Source organism: Vicugna pacos, chromosome 12 (assembly GCF_048564905.1).
Source record: "Vicugna pacos chromosome 12, VicPac4, whole genome shotgun sequence".
NCBI lineage: Eukaryota > Metazoa > Chordata > Mammalia > Artiodactyla > Camelidae > Vicugna > Vicugna pacos.
In genome coordinates, this window is record NC_132998.1 from 58,383,245 (window position 1) to 58,402,404 (window position 19,160).

At 46.9% G+C, this 19,160-nt stretch overlaps 1 protein-coding gene and 1 pseudogene across 2 annotated transcripts; one reads left to right on the plus strand and one right to left on the minus strand.

Annotated features, from left to right (window-relative positions):
• Window positions 1-1,093: 1,093 nt before the first annotated feature.
• Window positions 1,094-13,415, plus strand: LOC102529953 (DNA dC->dU-editing enzyme APOBEC-3B). Of its 2 annotated transcripts, none has more exons than XM_072973547.1 (8): window positions 1,094-1,233; window positions 2,534-2,690; window positions 5,282-5,558; window positions 5,782-5,896; window positions 11,290-11,446; window positions 12,144-12,411; window positions 12,696-12,811; window positions 13,148-13,415. In XM_072973547.1, the coding sequence occupies exons 1-8, from the start codon at window positions 1,133-1,135 to the stop codon at window positions 13,235-13,237; spliced, it is 1,281 nt and encodes a 426-aa protein (XP_072829648.1). In that variant the 5' UTR covers window positions 1,094-1,132; the 3' UTR covers window positions 13,238-13,415. The 2 variants fall into 2 exon arrangements, with proteins under 2 accessions (XP_072829648.1, XP_072829649.1); XM_072973548.1 differs by having other exon boundaries at window positions 13,151-13,415.
• LOC140700358 (pancreatic progenitor cell differentiation and proliferation factor pseudogene) lies at window positions 2,706-4,909 on the minus strand (annotated as a pseudogene).
• Window positions 13,416-19,160: the final 5,745 nt, after the last annotated feature.

Consider the following 19,160-nt stretch of genomic DNA (forward strand, 5'->3'; position numbering starts at 1 on the left):
AGTCCAAGCTGGTACTGCTCGCCGCACAACAGGCAAGTAAATTGAGAGATGAGTTGTTGGTGCAAGGAATAGTGACTTTATCTGGAAAGCTAGCAGATGAAAAACATGGTGGATGAGTGTCCCAAAGAACCATCTTCCCAGCGTTAAAATTCAGGTTTCTTTTATACTAAAAAGGAAGTGAATGTAGCTGGTTGTTGCAAACTTCTTGGTGCAGGAATCCTTTGTTCTTGCAGCTATCCATGTAGGTCTGGTCACAATGTTTCTATAAACCTCCAACAAGACAATTGTTGTTTTCTCTTCTGTAGCTTTTAATCTCTATATGAATGGGAAAGGGTATACCTTTAAAGGTCAGAGCCTTGAGAATGGGCTATCCTGTATATTTCAGGCAAATTCTTTTACAAAAGTGCAGAACCAGCATGACTAAGCACAGGTGACAGAGCGCAAGGGTCAGAGCTAAGGGAATAGATCCAATATGGAGTCAGGTTTGTTCTTCTCTGTTACAGTCCTAACCGCTAATGCGATGGAATTAGGAGGTGAGGCCTTTGGGGATGATTATGTTTAGATGAGGTCATGAGGGTGGGACCCCCATGAGGGGATTAATGTCCTTATCTCTCTCTTTCTGCCATGTGGAGGCTGAGGGGATTCTTGCAGAGGACCAAGCACAGAAATAGGAACTCAAAGCACATTTGTCCCCTCACTTCTGGCTGTGCTGGGAGAAAGGAGTCCTGATCCAAGGTCCACACTTTCTCATTACCTCTGTTCATTCAACAGGCAGGTGTAGAGCAAGACACTGGGCACAGATTCGGGCTGCAAGCAGGGGTTGGGTGGAGAGGCCTCCAGCCTGCCCTCATCCCAGAGGTGCTGGCCTCTGTCCTGCTCTCTTCAGCCAGGGTCTGACCCATCCCCTCTCTCTAGCATCTTTACTTTCTCTTTCCCTTTGCAATAATGTTGGGGCCTGCTGCACAGAGGGGCTCTTCTCCATCAGAGACTGAGCTCTGCCAAGAGGGAGGGCCCAAGAGAAGGTGGGGTCTGAGCCTGAGGAAGCAAACCACCCGAGGGCCCTCCCACCCCTGGTGCCAAAGCAGGAAGGAGGTGGGGCTTCGGCTGAGCCAGCCTGGGAGGTCACTTACAGATGAGAGCCCTGGGAGAGGAAATGGAGCCCCAGCGCCCCAGACAAAGGGCAGGGCTGGGACTAGCCAGCCAAGGAGGCTGCAGCCAGATGCCCTGGATCAGGTACGGCTGCTGCCTGCTCTGTCCCACTGGGCCCCCTCTGCAGCCCTTTCTTTGAGGTGGGCTCCACTGTGCCTCTGTCCTCGGCCTCCATCTCCCCGCAGTCCCGGAAGTCCCAGCCTTGCTCCTTTCTCTCTCTGGGCTCTTCCTCTGCAGGACCCACTCCCGCCTGAGGTTTTTGCTCTGTTCTGGGGCTGCCTGCACTATTGCTTCTGAACTGGCCCTTCCGGCTCCTCCTCCCAGCCCTGAACTGGCCCACCTCTTAGTCTGAAAGGCTGTGGGGCTAGGCGGTCCCCTCCCTGCCTGTCCCCTCTATTGGTCGGAAATATCTGTGCTCTGTGAACGCTTAGAATTTGGCTAAAGGATGATTGAAGCAGTTGGTGAATTTTGTTTGAAGCACATTGATCGATTGTCTGTAGTATTTACACCATTGTGAACATCGTATGAGAATAGGTCTCTGGGGCTAGAAGGTAAATCATCTCACCCAAGGAAGTCTCTACTTGAGCAGAAAAATAAACGCAGACTGTTCACAAATCTGGCCACGCTTCACATTTATAACTGTACCACTAACATGGAATTGGAGGAAAGACCAGGAGAAACGCTCCTATATTAAAATCAAGTAGAAAAGAAAACCACGTCCAAGACTGCACACAACTGCAAGGTCACACAGTGTAACAGCTGGAAATGGCTTTGACTGGTCCGGAGACCCAGCTCCATCACTTACTGCTCTGTGATTTGGGCAGGTGGCTTGTATCTGTGTGTCCCTGCCTCATCCTCTGTAAAATGGGCATGGCCCCCACAGAATTCGAGAAAGAATGGATGAGTTTACATACAGAAAGCACTTAGAGCAGTAGCCTGAGCCTGTGCATTTAGGCGTTAACCTGACATTAAAAAACAAAACACAACAAACATGCACAAGTTAAAAGTCAGGAATAAATTCAACTGACATGTTAAAGGCAATGATTTTGGCGTGGAGAGGTTTTTTATTACTCTTTGATATTTTTTGAATGGGTTGGGGGATGGGTGGGCAGGAAAACTGGAGTTGGGGTGGGGGGTGCTATTGGCAGGAGCAGAGCCTGGGCCCTTGGACAGGTCACCTGTCCTAGCTGTCCCAGCACCCTCTCCTGTCCGCCTCCCTGGGTCTTTCTGCCCGGAAAGGCAGCAGGAAATTCTCAGGGCCCAAGCGGGTTGAGGGGAGGCAATGCACCAGGAAGTCCAGGGGGTTGGGCTCTGGAGACACCAGCCAGGAGTAACTCTTAAGGGGCGCTCTCTACATTTTTCCTTTTCTCTCTTTTGTCCCCAGTAACCTAGTGGAGTGGATAGATCCCCAAACCTTCTTCTTCCACTTTGAAAACTTGGTGTATGCCTATGGGCGGAACCGCACCTACCTCTGCTACCAGGTGAAAAGAAAGGAGCACTGCTCACCTGTCTTCCCCGACAAGGGAGTCTTTCATAACAAGGTATGGGCCCGACGACACTCATCACAGGCAGGAGTGTTCACAGAGAAAAGAGGTGCAGCAGAAAGAAACAAAAGCATTTATTTGGTGTCTTAGAATCGCAATCTGGGGAGCACAGATTCTGGTGCAGGGAAGAGGAGGCAGGGGCACTTATGAGCCTAGTGCCTTGGAAGGAAGCCTGGCAGCTGGTGGCGGCCACTCAGGATGGGAGCCTAGAGTTGGTTTTGCCAGGCTGGCCACCAGGCTGCTGCTTCGGCATGGCTTCCCGAGCCAGGTCACAGTGATGGTGCCGGTGGACGTCTGGGGCGATTCTGAACGCTCTGGGAGCCCCAGCACTGTGGCCTTGAATGGGAGAGTGGACTTCTCAAAAAAGAAGCTAGCCCACCAGTGTCCGGAGTTGGCTTTGGGGAGACCCGGGTGGTGGGGGATGGCTTCCTCAGGGTACCCTGCACCCCCGCAACAGCTGTTACTGGAAGTGGAGCCCAGGCGGTGCTGTTAGTAGTCAGGGGTGGCCCTGAGCGGGCCGCTGGAGGGGATGGCTGCCGTGCTCTTGCTTGTGGGCTGGTGAAAACCTTGGCGGCGGCCCCTTGTGGGCCTCAGCACACGATCACAGGTGGCGGGGATGGAGACGCTAAGCCACGGAGCCCGTTTGTAGCAGTGACTGCCAGTGACCACTCCACAGCCCAGACGTCTGTGTCACTCGTTTAATGGTTACACCCAGTGCCCTTCCATCCTGTCTCACTTGCACAAGTTGTTTCCCAAAAATTATGATGGGAGTTATAATTACAATCATATTTCATGGGTTTTCTGACTATATCATGTCAGTTACCAGGAAAATGCCTTTTGCAGTGTCCAGTTTTTATCAAGGATGTGGATCTGGTGGTGATACATTCTGTTAGATGCCCTTGCCCAGTGCAGTAGCTCAAATCGAGTTCTTGTTTCAAAAATGGGATGAAATGTTAGTCCCCAAGTGGTGTCCCTCATGTCAGACATGTTACAGAGGTTCACATAAGACAGTTGAGGATGTGGGGAAGATTGTGATAAGTACAAATGCCATTTGGGGACCCTCGGTGGTGTAAGCTTTTTCTCACACATTTTCCATGTCCTTGGCCCATGAGGTCCCTGCTTGACCCTCCTGGATGGAGGGTCAAGCAGGCAAGATGATGGCGTTTGACTTACCCACCGGGCCTTGTTTAGAGAATCTGCTGGTATTGCATCTCCGAGTCTTGGAGGAAAATGCATCTTTAGAAAGTCCGGCCTATTGTGCACCAGTGCCTGCCAGGCCCTAGGAACTTCTCTGCTGGTTGGGTCCTTGCCCACCACAACTCTGCCTCCTCCCAGGGCCTGTGATCCCGCAGGGGAGGACCCTTAACCCATACCCCTGGTCCTGCCTGCCACCGGCCGGCTCTGAGCTCATGGACAGGTCTCCCTGGACGACCACTGCAGCATCAGCAGTCACCAATCAAGCCCACCGCCCTGAAGCCCCCCTGCCAACCACTAACCACTCCTGCAAAATGTGCCCCGCTCACCTGCCCCCTTTTCCACCCAGAATGCAGCCTTTTCTGAACCTGTGTGGGGAAGGGGGCCATCTTGGATGGGCGGGGTAGGTGTGTGTGCTGGAGCAGTGCTATCCCACAGAAACTTAATTGGAGTCACATATGTCATCTTTCTTTTTCTACTACCCAGTGTTCAAAAAGTTAAGAGAAATTGATAGCATTAATATTGATAATGTTTTAGGCAATATAGTCATCCCTCAGTATGGGAGCGGGGTTGGTTCCAGGACTTCTGTGGATACCAAAATCCGCGGATGCTCAAGTCCCTTGTGTAAAATGGTGTAGTGTTTGCATATAACCTATGCACATCCTCCCATATACTTTAGATCATCTCTAGTTTACTTATAATACCTAATACAATATAAATGCTGCATAATTGTCAGTACAATGTAGATGCTATGTAAATAGTTGCCAGCCTGGCAAATTCAAGTTTTGCTTTTTGAAACTTACTGAAATTTTTTTCTGAATAATTTCAATGGGTGGTTGGTTGAATCCGCAGATGACGAACCCACAGATGTGGAGGACTGACTGTATATCTAAGCTACTATTTTAATGATATGTTATCTAATATATAACTAAGATAAAACTTCTTCATGAGATGGTTTACATTCTTTTACCTTTATACTAAGTCCCTGAAATGAGGCGTGTATTTTCATACTTGCCGCCCATCTCCGTTCAGACGAGCCACATTTCAAGGGCTCAGGAGATATGTGTGGCCGGTGGCTCCCCTCAGGGACAGGGCAGCTGTATGGCCCTCCCAGCAGACAGCACAGAGAACAAGCCTGGATCTTAGAGGGGCTGGCCTGGAGCAGGCACTCAGGATACTTGTAGAATGAATGAATGGGAGAATGGATGCTGGAATGAAGGGATGACTAAACAAAGGAAGGGAGGAGAGAGATGGAAAGAAGGGATAAATCATGAATAGAATGCCTCTGGGACGTCTGCCCCTTACCCTTCCTCCCCATGCCCTACCCTCAATGCACCACCACACAGCCTGCCCTGCCGGCCAAGAGCATCCCCTTTCCTCCTCCATCTTCCCAGGTCTATCTCAATACTCCCTACCATGCCGAACTCTGCTTCCTCTCTTGGTTCAACAAGAGGCTGTCCCCTGATGAGTGTTACCACGTCACCTGGTTTGTGTCCTGGAGCCCCTGCGTCGCATGCGCAAAGCAGGTGGCTAAGTTCCTGGAGAAGAACAGGAACGTGAGACTGAGCATCTTCGCTGCCCGCCTCTACTACTTCTGGCAACCAGCGTTCCAGCAGGGGCTGTGCAAGCTGCATGGCGTGGGGGCCCAGGTGGGCATCATGTCCTACCAAGGTGAGAACAGAGGGGACCAGGGGGCTAGGGGACAGGGTGAGGGTAGGGTCGGGGGGACTCGAATGCCCTTCCGGGAGGGGGAGGGAGAGGAGAGCCTCGGAACCTGAGGCAGGACTGACGGCCCCTGGCAGGAGTGGGCAGGAGGGGACAGGGCACAGAAGGGTCAGCAGAGAAAGGCCTCCCAGGGCCGTGACCTGATGGCGCTCTCCCCTCTTTATCTCAGACTTTAAATACTGCTGGGAAAACTTTGTGTACAACCAGAGAATGCCCTTCAAGCCTTGGGAGAAACTATGTGAAAATTCTAAGTTCCTGGTCACAAAGCTTGAGGAGATTCTCAGGTGAGGGCTTCCTTAGCCTCCCCCCTCTTCCTCCTCATCTCTGATGACCTTCACCCGCCTTCTCGGCCTCCCCTCCTCCTGGCCCGTGTCCACTGCCCTTGGCCTGCCCCGCCCGCCCTCAGCTCCTTCTCTCCTTTCTTCGCCCAGAGTATCCACCCTGCTCCCAGAGAGGGAGCCCCCTCCCTTCCGTCTCACGTTTACCAAATCTTGTTCTTGCGCTGAACACGAGTGGGCATGAATGTGTATAAGCGTGAAAATCAGATTTCAGAAACATCCCTTAACACAGACGTGACTTAGAGTACAGGGAGGCTTGGTGAGAATGGCTGTTTTCATTTGCCAGGGCTTCCGTGACAGAGCTCCGCAGACTGGGTGACCTCACAACAGGTGTTCATTTTCTCACGGTTGTGGAGGCTAGCAGTCTAAGATCTGGGTGGTGGTAGGTTGGGCTTCTCCTGCGGCCCCTCTGTGGCTGCAGACAGCTGCCTTCTCACTCTGTACTCAGATGGTCTTTTCTCTGTGCGTGACTACTGGGTCCCTCTGTGTGACCCAATTTCCTCTTCTAGTAAGGACATCCATTACATCGGATTAGGGCTCACCCTAAGAGTCTCCTCTTAAAACCATCACCTGGAGGGGGAGGGAATAGCTCAAGAGGTAAAGTGCATGCCTAGCATGCATGAGGTCCTGGGTTCAATCCCCAGTGCCTCCAAGAAAAAAAGAAATAAGTAAACTTAATTACTTCTCCCTGCAAAAAATTAAAAAAACAAACAAACAAACATCACCTCTTTAAAGACTCCACCCCACCACCTTCACGCTGCCTCAGGACCCCACCCCAACCCCACCTTCACTGGGTGATCATCACCCTCTACCCTCACTTGGCTCTTTCTTCCCCCACTCCACCTTCACTCGGTCATCATCACCCTCCACCTTCACTCTTGGTCATCATCACCCCGCACCCTCACTTGGCTCTTTCTTCATCCCATTCCCAAATTGCTGCCAGAGATGAAGCTCTAGGGATGGTGATGGAGAGCGAACAAGGAAAATAAAAGGTAATAGTTAAGCTTACATTTAAATAAGTTTTTAGAAAAAAGTAGCCTTGGGCACATGAGGATTGAGATTATTAGAGCTTTTTCAAAAAGCAGAATAAAAAGTGGAAGGTTGGCCAAGAATCACGTCAGAGACAGCAGCTCAGTTGCTGAAGGTAGATCAGGAAGCGAGCATCTGGCCCTTGGACCACAGAGCCGACGCCCCGTGAAATCACTGGGAGGATCTCGGTGGAAGTTCCAGGAAGGTTTGCCAGGACTGTGGCCTGGCGAACAGGGACAAGAGACTGATAAGTTGGGGTTCTGGGCAGGCAGATGCAGAGGAAGAGTGAGTGGGAAGCTGTTGGGTTTGGAATACGTCTGTAAAATTATTGTGGAGAAGGTCTTGGGTCCCAGCAATCTTGCCGTCGCGGCAATGGACAACTGCCCCTTCACTCTCCCTTCCTGTTTGCACTGCTGCCTGGGGGTCTTAGGCAGAATCCGGAGGGGGATCTCTGGCTGCTTCGGCTCATCTGCCTTGTTTCTTCCCTGTTGGCATTTCCTTCAAGGAGGGAGGCACAGAGGGACACGGATGTGGACCATACACCTCCTGACTGTCTCGGTCATCGAAATGGGCCAGAATGGTCAGCATAAAATGTCCCGCTCCCAGCACACCTCCATGCACAGCCCACCTCAGGCAGCTCGTAGGAATTCTCCAGTCCAGGGCTGTAGCAGTGCTGTCATTAGGAAATGCCAACAAAGGGTTTCAGCCTCCTTGTCCTTCCTTCCTGCTTCTCAGGCCAGGGGTGACTTAGCTGTCTGAGTTTGACCAACACCTCAGTGTGCAAATCTGATCACTCTTCCTGGAAGGACCCAGCTCATTCTTGTCCTCTGTGGCTCTGGACATTAGGACAGATGGGGGTGAAGGGGACCCCATTCCTGCGGATCCTCTGACCTCCTGCCCAAGGTCTTGTTACCCCTGAGGCCATACCAGAACCAGTGGGGCAGAAGAGGGTGTGTGCAGGGCCAGGGAGCAGTGTGGTGACAATCTGGGAAAGGTTAATTTAGGAATCATTTGTGTGCAGTCTAGCCTGGAGGTGGCTGTGCTCTAAGACCTCCTCTCTAGGTTTCAACTTTCCCAAGAGCTCTTTGTTTTTTCATCTGTCTGTCTTGGTGACCGTGTGACAAGGTAAGCAGACAGCTTTCAGGATGCACACTTGAAGTCCAGGTCCTCAGTCCCTGACCTGAGAGGCCCCATGGGGGCAGCAAGACCCTTTCTCTTGTGCCACCACCGCCCCCCCATTCTTTTTCATGGAACAATGAGGAAGCAGGGGGAGGGAGCCAGGCCAGGGTGCCTGGACAGCTTTCCAGCTCTGCCATTTATTTGCTGTGTGACTTCACGAGAGTATCTTAGCCTCTCTGTGCTGGGACCTCATCTAAGAAGTCAGGATAACGATCCTCCCTTCTTGATGGTATTGGGGCCTGGGGTAGTGGATGGTGCACAGGATCTGCTCAACACAGGGCTGGAGATGAAAATTTGGAATGCTGACCTCCAGCCCTCATTTTCCATCTTGTCCAGAGTCTTATCAGGATATTGAATGACAACTAAATGCCAAGCAGGGTTTGGGTGGAGAGGCCTCCAGCCTGCCCTCACCCCAGAGGTGCTGGCCTCTGTCCTGCACTCTTCAGCCAGGGTCTGACCCATCCCCTCTCTCTAGCATCTTTACTTTCTCTTTCCCTTTGCAATAATGTTGGGGCCTGCTGCACAGAGGGGCTCTTCTCCATCAGAGACTGAGCTCTGCCAAGAGGGAGGGCCCAAGAGAAGGTGGGGTCTGAGCCTGAGGAAGCAAACCACCCGAGGGCCCTCCCACCCCTGGTGCCAAAGCAGGAAGGAGGTGGGGCTTCGGCTGAGCCAGCCTGGGAGGTCACTCACAGATAAGGGGCTGTCCTAAAGCAAGGGCCCGGGAGAGGAAATGGAGCCAGAGTGCCCATGACAAAGGGCTGGGCTGGGACAAGCCTTCCCAGGCAAGGAGACTGCACTGGACTCCCAGGATCAGGTAAGTCAAGAGCCCAGCAGGAGGAAAGAGGTCCAGGCCGAGAGAAGAGAACCACCCTAGGGCCTCCTCGCTCTGGTTACTGAGACAGGAAGGGCATCCACCACACAGACAGCTGTAGGAAGACAGTCTCAGAAAAGGGGCTTTCCCAAGGCCAAGGCAGCCTTGTGAGAGGGAGGTGGAGCCAGAGAGCCCACGTCCAGGACAAGCTGGGACAAGCCTGCCAAGGAGGCTGGGGCTAGGCTGCAGGGACCAGGTACCACTGCCTGCTCACCTCTCGGCCTTGGGCTCTGCTTCCTGCCTCTTGCCTCCATCTGCCCTGCTCCCAGCCCTGGGTTCTCTTCTCTCTGACTCCTCTGCAGGGCCTTCTCTCACCTCAGGCCCCCCAGCCCTGCCTCTGCCACAGCCTGTCTCTGTGTGCCTGGCCATCTCTCTGTGTCCCTGGCCATATTCCATAGGCATGGCCACCAGGGCTTCCTAAAGCTCTTTGTTCACCCTCAATCCTAGACTTGAGGTTCAAGGATGATTGAAACAATTTTTGGAGTCAGCTATAAAAGCATGTTTATAAATTTTATTTTAAAGGCACCATTTTGCAAATAATTTCTCATTTCTGCTCTGTGGAGGGAAAACTCTCCAAGACAAGAAGGTAACTCATTTTCCCTGAAGACAATACCAAGTTTAAAAAATTAAATTGGTCTTTAAATACTTCTTACAAGTTGTTTCTATTACATCTATGATTTTAGCTATTCAAGGTCAAGGTTCAACACTTGTGCCATGAAGATAAGTCCTCTTGTCTAAAATTTGAAATATTTTAGCCTTGAGTGTCTGGATTTCCCCAGAACTGGGCAGTTTCCCAGAACGTGGGAACTTCAGGGCTAAAATTCAGAAGATTCCAGGCAAACGGATCAGTGATTGTCTAAAGTGTGCTGTGAATGGGGTTTCCCTCCTTTTAAAAAAAAAAAATTATTTATTGTAGATTTTCTTCTTCTTTCCTTTTTATTTTTTTAAATTGAAGTATAGTTGATTTCCCTTCTAATCCTTACCCTGAGGGTGGCCAGTTGCCCTAATGGGGAGTATGAACTTCAGGTGAGGTCACTGGATCATCAGCCACAGTCCAGAGATGGTCTCTTCAGCAATTGTTATCCAAGTCCACCTAAAGGTTTACTAATTAACACAAGGGATGTTAGAGATAGGTTTCCATTGACGAAACTAGTGGCTTTGTTAATTAGCGTAACAGATATCAGAAATGGTTTTCCGTTGGTGGAATTGGTGGTGTTTCGGTGAGTTGCCTGGAAATATGGCAAGGTTTTTCTGGCCTTGCAGGAACAGAGTGTTGTGCCTTGTGGTCTGCGCCCTGAGGGCACCCTTGGCTTGATTCCTGTGTCCAGACACAAGTTCCAAGGACCTGAAGTCACTTGAGCCTGACTTGATGGTCAGCCAAGTCACATTACCTTGGGTGGAGTGTCCAGGACAATGGGCTGGGGCCATCGAGCCTCCTGAGATCGTTCAGGCTGGTGTCCACTTGGGTATGAATGCCCACGTACAGTGGAGCTCCGGCCAGAGCATGCCTTCGTGCGCCTCTCGTGGGCATGGCAGGAACACTTCTGGTTATGTCCACCTACTTCTAATGCAGAGCCAACAGCATTTATCCAAAAGAACCTGCTGGTTCTGCATTCCTACCTGGGTCGGGCCACTTTGCAATATAATGTTAAGTGAAAGAACAGCAAGATACAAAATGGAATATTTCACAGGGTATAATCACAATTAGAAGGAGAAAAAAGTTGCGTGAGCCCTTCCGCGAGAAGTCTCTGTCACCACACTCTCTTGGTGAGAACAGTTTTTCCTCTTCACACGCCTCTGTGCTCTTTGTGCAGACAAAATTGTGATACACACGCCTCAGCTAAGAGCACAGGGCTACAGGAAGCACCGGCTTGCATCCCCTGACTCCCCAAAGAGAAGGGTTAAGATATTAGACACAGGGTTGAGGTGCCTGTGGGTCCTGAACAAGGGTCTGGGGCTCAGGACAAAGATGTCAGAGCTGGAGATGACAGGCAGTGTCCAGTTCTTAGCCCAGGGGTCCTGCCTGCAGTGGCTGTAGGGGAGCTCTGCCAGGCTGGAGGTGGGACACTGTGTGAGGTGGGAGAGCTCACTCTCTTCCTCTCCCTCCTGAGTCCTCCTGGCCAACAAAGAAGGAAGAGACCCTCCCTAACCTCCACTTAGGGGCCCAAGTGAACCCAAGGAATTGGGTTCAGAACATGACAGAGCCTGGGGTGATGCCAGAGAACACTCTTTGCAGCTGTGATTTTCTCTTGTTGCACAGGAACACAATGAGCCTGCTAAAGGAAGATATATTCAACAAACAGTTCAGCAACCAGCCCCGGGTCACGGCGCCCTACTACCGGAGGAAGACTTATTTGTGCTACCAGTTGAAGGGGCCCGATGGCTCCATACTTGCCCAAGGCTGCCTCCGAAACAAGGTGCCAAGTGTGTTCTCTGGGCATAGGGCAGGCGGGGCTAACCCTGGCCATGCAGGGAAAATCCTGAGGCTTAGCAGGGTCTGAGTTAGCCCAGCTTCTCTGGAACCCTCCAGACTTGTTCCCATCCCTGGACCGACACAGAAGCCCTTCCCTCCAGCAGAGCGCTTTTCCTGCCCCTCTTGGAGAAGTGAATGTTCCCTCGTCCTCCAGGTCTTAGCTCCTTCATCACTTCCAGGAAGCCAAGCACTCTTCCAAGGGCTGAGCGCTTAACCTCACTGACAAGATCTCCATCACATTTCTGCCTTTCTGTCTATCTTCCTCCCTGTCCCCTCCCTCCACCCCCCCTTCCTTGGTACCCTCAGGTTCAAACATCTCCAGACAACCTCCTGCGTGTGTGCAAAAGCCAGGTCCCAGAGCATTCTGAGACTAGGCTGTGGGGGTGTCTGTTCTACAGCCTGTCTCCCTCTCTGGCCACTGGCACCCTGATCCGATTCCAGTTAAGCTATAGATGAGTGAGACAGTGAAGGAGTAAATAATGAGGGAAGGAAGGAGGTTTTCTCCTTGTCATAGGCAAGTTCACATACTCGGAAGTTCACAGAATAGAGCCTCTCATCCTCAACTTCACCCTTGGTATGTGACCTCTGGCCTCTGCCTTCTAAACCAGCCCTTCCTTCTCTCTGTCTGGGACTCTCTCCAGAAACAGCGACATGCAGAAATTCGCTTTATTGACAAGATCAAGTTTATGAATCTCGACCCAAACCAGAGCTACGAAATCATCTGCTATGTCACGTGGAGCCCTTGCCCCACCTGTGCCGAGAAACTGGTTGATTTAATCAACGATCAAGTCCACCTGAAACTGCAGATCTTCGCCTCCCGCCTGTACTTCCACTGGGTCAGGAAGTATCAGATAGGGCTGCAGTATCTGTGGGCTTCTCAGGTCACAGTGGCTGTCATGAACCGCCGAGGTAGGTAGAGAGACACAGCTGTCAGTGGATGGGAGGGGCTGCATTTCTGAGAGAGAAAGCCACTGAGTGGGAGTTGGGGTAAGGGGGTGCTGGACAGGAAGGATGGTGGCCCAGCTGAGACCCAAAGTGTGATACCACCTGATATGAAAATTCCAAGGACAGACTAATTCCAGGGAGAAGAAGAGAGGGAAGAGGACAGAAACAGGGGACCCTGGCCCTGCAGGGTACAGGCTTGCTGCCCCCGTGCCCTTGTGGCCTGACTCAGTTTCCTTCTCTCACCTCAGAGTTTAAAGACTGCTGGGAAAAGTTTGTGGACAACCAGGGGAAGGAGTTCCAGGGCTGGGATAAGCTGGAGGAATACAACAGAAGCATCAGCCGACGGCTCCACAGGATCCTGATGGTGAGAAGCTGTTCTCAGTGCAGGCCCCCGCCTCTCTCTCCCTGCCCTTCTGTCCATCACCCTTCTCCTTGCTCTCTCCCCACTGTCCCCTACTCCTTTCTCTTGTCTCATGACAACCTCTTTTGCTCCCCTCTCCCAGGGGCTCCCAGTTTCTTCCTTGCCTCTCTCTTCGTAGACTCTTGCTGGCTTTCTGTTTCCTCTCAAGGCCTCCCGACCCACCTTGACCCAGTTCTTTTCTTGTCCCAGCATTTTCAGCATTACCTCTTACCTCTCCCCACTTTTTCCCTGCAGTTTCCTGCCCATCGAAGCTTTCTCATCTCTCTCCTTCTCTCTCAGCAGCCCTTGAAGCAGAATAATTTAGAGGATTCCTTCAGAGATTTGAGACTTGGATCCCCATCACCTTCGTCAAGAAGTGACTCAAGATGACTGTTCCTGGGGCATCTTAGTGCTTCAGAAACTGCTGACTCTTAGGGGCAACTGGCAACTTCTGCTGGCATACCTGGCCCTCAGCCAAGTCAGAACCGTCTTTCCTCTTGCATTCTTCTGTTTCCTTTTCGACTTAGGTAAATATTTTTATAGGTGAAAAAATAAAAATAATTCGAAAGCTTGGGTTACTTTCTAAAAGAGGAATCAGGTCTTTCCTTCATAAAAAGGAAAAATGAGTATAAAGAAGTTTTATACTACAGCACCAAGAAAAGATTTACTTGAGAATTCCCAGTATGGTATAGAATAGTTAGATCATTTTGTAGTTCAAGTAGTCTCTGTTCCTTCTCAGTATCTAGTATTTGTCTAAGTAAATGAGGTAAAACTTTATCGAGTGGAGCTGACCATAGTAATGGGAAAAAATATGCTTGGAAGTGTGTTTTTCAGTGTTCTTGGCTGCAGCAACAGGCTCCAACTCTGGCTAATTAAAACAGAAAAAAAGACTTAATAGAAAGATGTTGAGTGGCTCTCTGAATTGCTAGGAAAGATAAAGGACTAGATCTGGAGGCTTCAAAGCCAGGAAGGATATGCTGCTAGTTGGTCTAGTCATGACAGGATTGCTGGTGGTGGAATATTCCATCCACACCAACCACACCTGGAAGCTGGATGCTGACACAGATCCCCTGCTCTGGCTGCCTCCACTGCCAACAACCCCACCAGAATGGAGGAAAAGGAGGGAGGAAACAGTTACAACAAATAATGAACACAGCAGAAGATGAGAAGAGTAAAGTCAAGTGTATCACACTAAATGTGAACATAATTAATTCTTCCATGCTGCTTACAAAAAACACTCTTTAAATAATAGAGATCGAATCTCCTAGAAAAGAACACGGGCAAAATATTGTCTGACATAACTCAGAGCAATGTTTTCCTAGGTCAGTCTCCCAAGGCAATAGAAATAAAAGCAAAAACAAATGGGACCTCATTAAACTTACAAGCTTTTTCACAGCAAAGAAAACCATAAACAAAATGAAAAGATAACCTATGGAATGGGAGAAAATGTTTGCAAATGGTGTGACTGACAAATAGTTAACTTCCAGAATATACAAACAGCTCATACAACTCAATAATAAAAACCAAACAACCCAATCAAAAAATGGGCAGAAGATCTAAATAGACATTTCTCCAAAGAAGACCTACAGATGGCCAACAGGCACATGAAAAGATGCTCAACATTACTAATTATCAGAGAAACGCAAATCAAAACTATACCAGTCAGAATGGCCATCATTGAAAGTCCACAAATGATAAATGATGGAGAGCATGTGGAGAAAAGGGAACCCTTCTACACTGTTGGTGGGAATGTAGTCTGGTGCAACCACTATGGAAAACAATATGGAGATTACTTAAAAAACTAAAAATAGATTTAAAATATCATCCAGCAATCCCATTCCTGGTATATATATCCAGAGAAGACTCTAATTCAAAAAGACATACACACTGCAATGTTCATAGCAGCATTATTTAAAATAGCCAAGACATGGAAGCAACCTAAATGTCCATCATCAGATGATTGAATAAAGAAGATGTGGTATATATACAATGGAATATAACTCAGCCATAAAAAAGAATGAAATAATGCCGTTTGCAGCAACATGGATGGACCTAGAGATTATCATACTAAGTAAAGGAAGTCAGACAAAGAAAGACAAATATCATATGATATCACTTATATGTGGAATCTTAAAAAAAATGACAAAAATGAACTTAGTTACAAAACAGAAAGAGACTCACAGACATAGAAAACAAAATTATGGTTACCAAAGGGGAAAGGAGCAGGGGAGGGATAAATTAGGAATTTGGGATTTGCAGATACTAACCACTACATATAAAATATATAAACAACAAGGACCTACTGTATATAGCACATAGAAATATATTCAATAACTTATAATAACCTATAATGAGAAAGATATGAAAAATTATATATATATATATAACTGAATCACTATGCTATACACCTGAAACTAACTCAACATTGCAAATCAATAAGAAAAATTAAATAATAGAAATTGAAAATGATGGGATGAACAAAGAGATAGCAGGCAAATTACTTTGTAAAAAAAAGCAAGAGTGGCAATATTACACAAAGTGGAGTTAAAGGCATCGGACAGGTTAAAGAGGGACTAAATATGATAACATAAAGGAACAATTAAAGAATAAAATGTAACAATCATAAACTTGTATGTACCAAACAACATAGCAGCCATCTACATAAAGGAAAAATGATTGTAACCCTAAGTTTGGTTGTAGCAGCAATGTCTCTAGCCCAGGAGATGAATCACGATTGGCCCAAGTCTGTCATGTGACCCTCTTCCCCTTTTCCAGAAGCTTTTTTAGCCTCTGTTAAAGCTAGAAGTGGCTGTGCAGCCAAGTTACGACCAATCAAACATAAGAAGATGTCTGCTAAGAGAGTTTTCTAATTTTGTTTCAAAAGACGTTTCAGGCAAGTAGGGTTTGTTTTTCCTGCCCACGAGTGGGATAGAACATGAGATGTCGGGAACTCTTGACAGTTTCCATGCAACCATAAAATGAAGAGCATGGGAACAAAAAACCAAAATGTTGAGGATGATGAAGCAAAAAACTGGAAAAAGCATGAGTTCTTGTGGGTTTTGTCCAGCAAAAGTCCCACCACGGAAGAACAAAATTACTCAAGACTTTATTAAGTCAAGAGAGTGAGAAGGAGCCAGAGACCAACTCCTCGACCTCTTTCAGGACTCGTATTTATGGAGAATAAGCAAACAAAGGATCAGAGTAAATACATCTTAGGCATGTGAAGAGGGGGCTACAAGCATAGCAGAATGTATAAAGTTTAGCAAGTATGTAAATAGGCAAGAGTCATAAATTCTTCCAAAGAGGCACAAATGGTTGTTTTAAGCCCTAAGCAATCACAAGAGAGGTTGCGATGTTCCTGTTCCAGGGACTAGATAAAAACAATCAATACTGAGGAACAGACCACCACAAAGTTTCTTCACAATGATTCAGAGATAATCTAAGCAAGCAAAGCAGCCCAGTTTTTCCGAGCTAAGGGCTAAGTCACAGTGTTCTGTGAGCGTCAGCAGCTCTACTCTATCCACCTACGCCTTAGATAAGTGAAGCGTGTCTTGCTGGTTAGAGCAAGGGACAATGCATGGTTTTCCATTTGCAGAAGCAGCCCTCAACCTATGACCTCAAGCTATGCCAACAGGCAAAGCATGTCTCTGCTTTTTACGGCTAGGAGACGGATTGTAACAGTGTTCTGCTAGTGAAGCAGCTTTAAAGCAACTAAACTTAATTATCAGGGTAGTATTCTGGTCTGTTAATCAAGGCTTGCATTCTTACATGATTTTCACAAAGCGACATATGAAACTGATTCAATTAACAGAGTGATATATTTAATAGTATTAGAGGTTTGTGCTTTTATAAAGACCACAGAATAATATGTGAAACTTACTCAATTAAACATATCACAGTTTGTTAACCCAAGTTTGTACTCCTACAAGTTCTTGATGTCATTGTTAATATCCGCTCTAGAAACAGTATCTACTCTAGAAATATTTACCTCTAATATCCCTGTTAAATAAAATAATAAATGTCTGCATTATTCAAGTCTACTGGTCAGATATTTTGTTATTAAAGATATTTGTATCAAAATATGCCCTTACTTATGTAACTTTAAACCCAAATCTAGAGAACATAGCAAAAGCTATACTAAGAAAAAAATTAATAGGCTAAATGTTTTTATTACAAAAAAAGAGATAAATACAGAAATTTACTACTCATTTTATGACATTAGAAAAAGCAATGAAAAGCCAAAAACAGGAGGTTAATAAAAACCAAAGCTGAAATTAAATAGAAAATTGTAATTGATAGGTCAAATAAATAAAAAAATATGTTCCTTGAGAAGACCAATAAAGTAGATACATCCAGAAAGAATCTGATAGAAGAAAAAGGCAGCAAAAATATACAAGATAAGGTATGAGAAAGGAAAAATAACCCTGATACAGGGAAGACTAGGATTATAAAAGAACATTACATGCAAATTTATGGAAACAAATTTGAAAACCTTGAGGAAATGAACAATTTCCTAGCAAAATATAAATTAACAAAAGTCACCTAAGAAGAAGTAGACTTGAGGGATCTATTATCATGGAGAGGATTGGAAAGATAAAGATCCACCACCTGAAAAAGAAAAAAGAAAGAAAGAAATGCACTAGGACCAAATGTATTCACTTTCTATCAAACCTTTAAAAAGTATATAATTTCAGTGTTAATCAAAGATTACAAGTTACATAAATTTCCCCCAACTCACATTGTGAATAAACCTAGTTATAGATCAGGAAATAGATCAATAGAATTCATTACACAACAGATTAAAGAAGACAAACCATGTGTTCAGCTTTTCACCCTTGAGTATGATGTTAGCTGTGGGTTTGTCATATCCGGCCTTTCTTACGTTGAGGTACCTTCCCTCAATGTCTGCTTTCTGTAGAGTTTTTATAGTAAATGGATGTTAAATTTTATCAAAAGTTTTTTCTGCATCTATTGAGATAATCAAATGTATTTTTTCTTCCTCTAATCATTTCCTCTAAATTCAGCAACAAGACATTGATGTCCACTCTCGCCACTTTTATTCAACACAGTTTTGAAAGTCCTAGCCACAGTAATCACAGAAGAAAAAGAAATAAAAGGAATCCAAATTGGAAAGGAAGAAGTAAAAACTGGCACTACCTGCAGATGACATGATACTATACATCGAAAATCCTAAAGATACCGCCAGAAAACTCTAGAGCTCATCAATAAATTCAGTAAAGTTGCAGGATACAAAATTAATATACAGAATTTATACAATGGAATACTACTCGGCCATAAAAATGATAAGACAATGCCATTTGCAGCAACATGGATGGCCCTGGAGAATGTCATTCTAAGTGAAGTAAGCCAGAAAGAGAAAGAAAAATACCATATGATATCATTCATATGTGGAATCTATGGAAAAAGAAAACAGAACATAATGCTATTGAACAAGAAAAATTAAACATGAAATTCTCTGTGTTTGCTTGGGCCTCCTCCCTCCCTCCCTTATGTGCAGTATGCATCTGCACATTAACCAGAGCTCTTCAAAGGTGGGAGTGCCTGCTCAACCAGAAAGATCAATTTTTTTTCCTTTCTTCTGATGCTATCAACGTTACTTCTTAAGAGAATAGTGATTGTTCCCACCTCTGTAGGGGGTCATGGTGACTTGCTGCTCGCCTTGTCTGTGCTTACCTGGACTATGTATCCTTGGTAAACTTTATGTAAAATATCAGTGGGTCATTTTGATATATGAGCCTTTGTCTCAAAAATGTATATGACTGTGCCTCTGACTTCTAACTAATAGGTGGAACAATTCTTAGAGCTTTCTGAGAATCTGCTTCCTGGGTTATAATGCTCAGTTTGGCTAAAATAAAATTCCCTCTTTTATTCTTAACTTAATAGTTAATTGAATTTTCGTTGACACGAGGAAACATCAGATGAGCCCAAGTTCAAGGGCCCACTTCAGATAGCTCACTTACCTGTCATTGGACATACAGCACCCATAGCTGGGGGGAGCAGGGAAGGGAATTGGGAAAAAGAGCATTTTGTTGGATAACTGCCACTTCCTCTCCTCCCAAATAATGAAGGTTCTGTCAGCAGAAAGACAAATTGCGTGTTGGTAGGTAACCGTCAAGAGCTGATTTGTGTCTCCACTTAAAATGCATGTGTTGGAGTCCTAATCCCCAGGACCTCATGTGGCTGCGTTTGGAGATAGAGCCTTTAAAGAGGTGATTAAATTAAATGAGGTCATACAGGTGAACCCTAAGCCAGTGTGAGTGGTGTCCTCATAAGAAGAGGGGAGTAGGACACA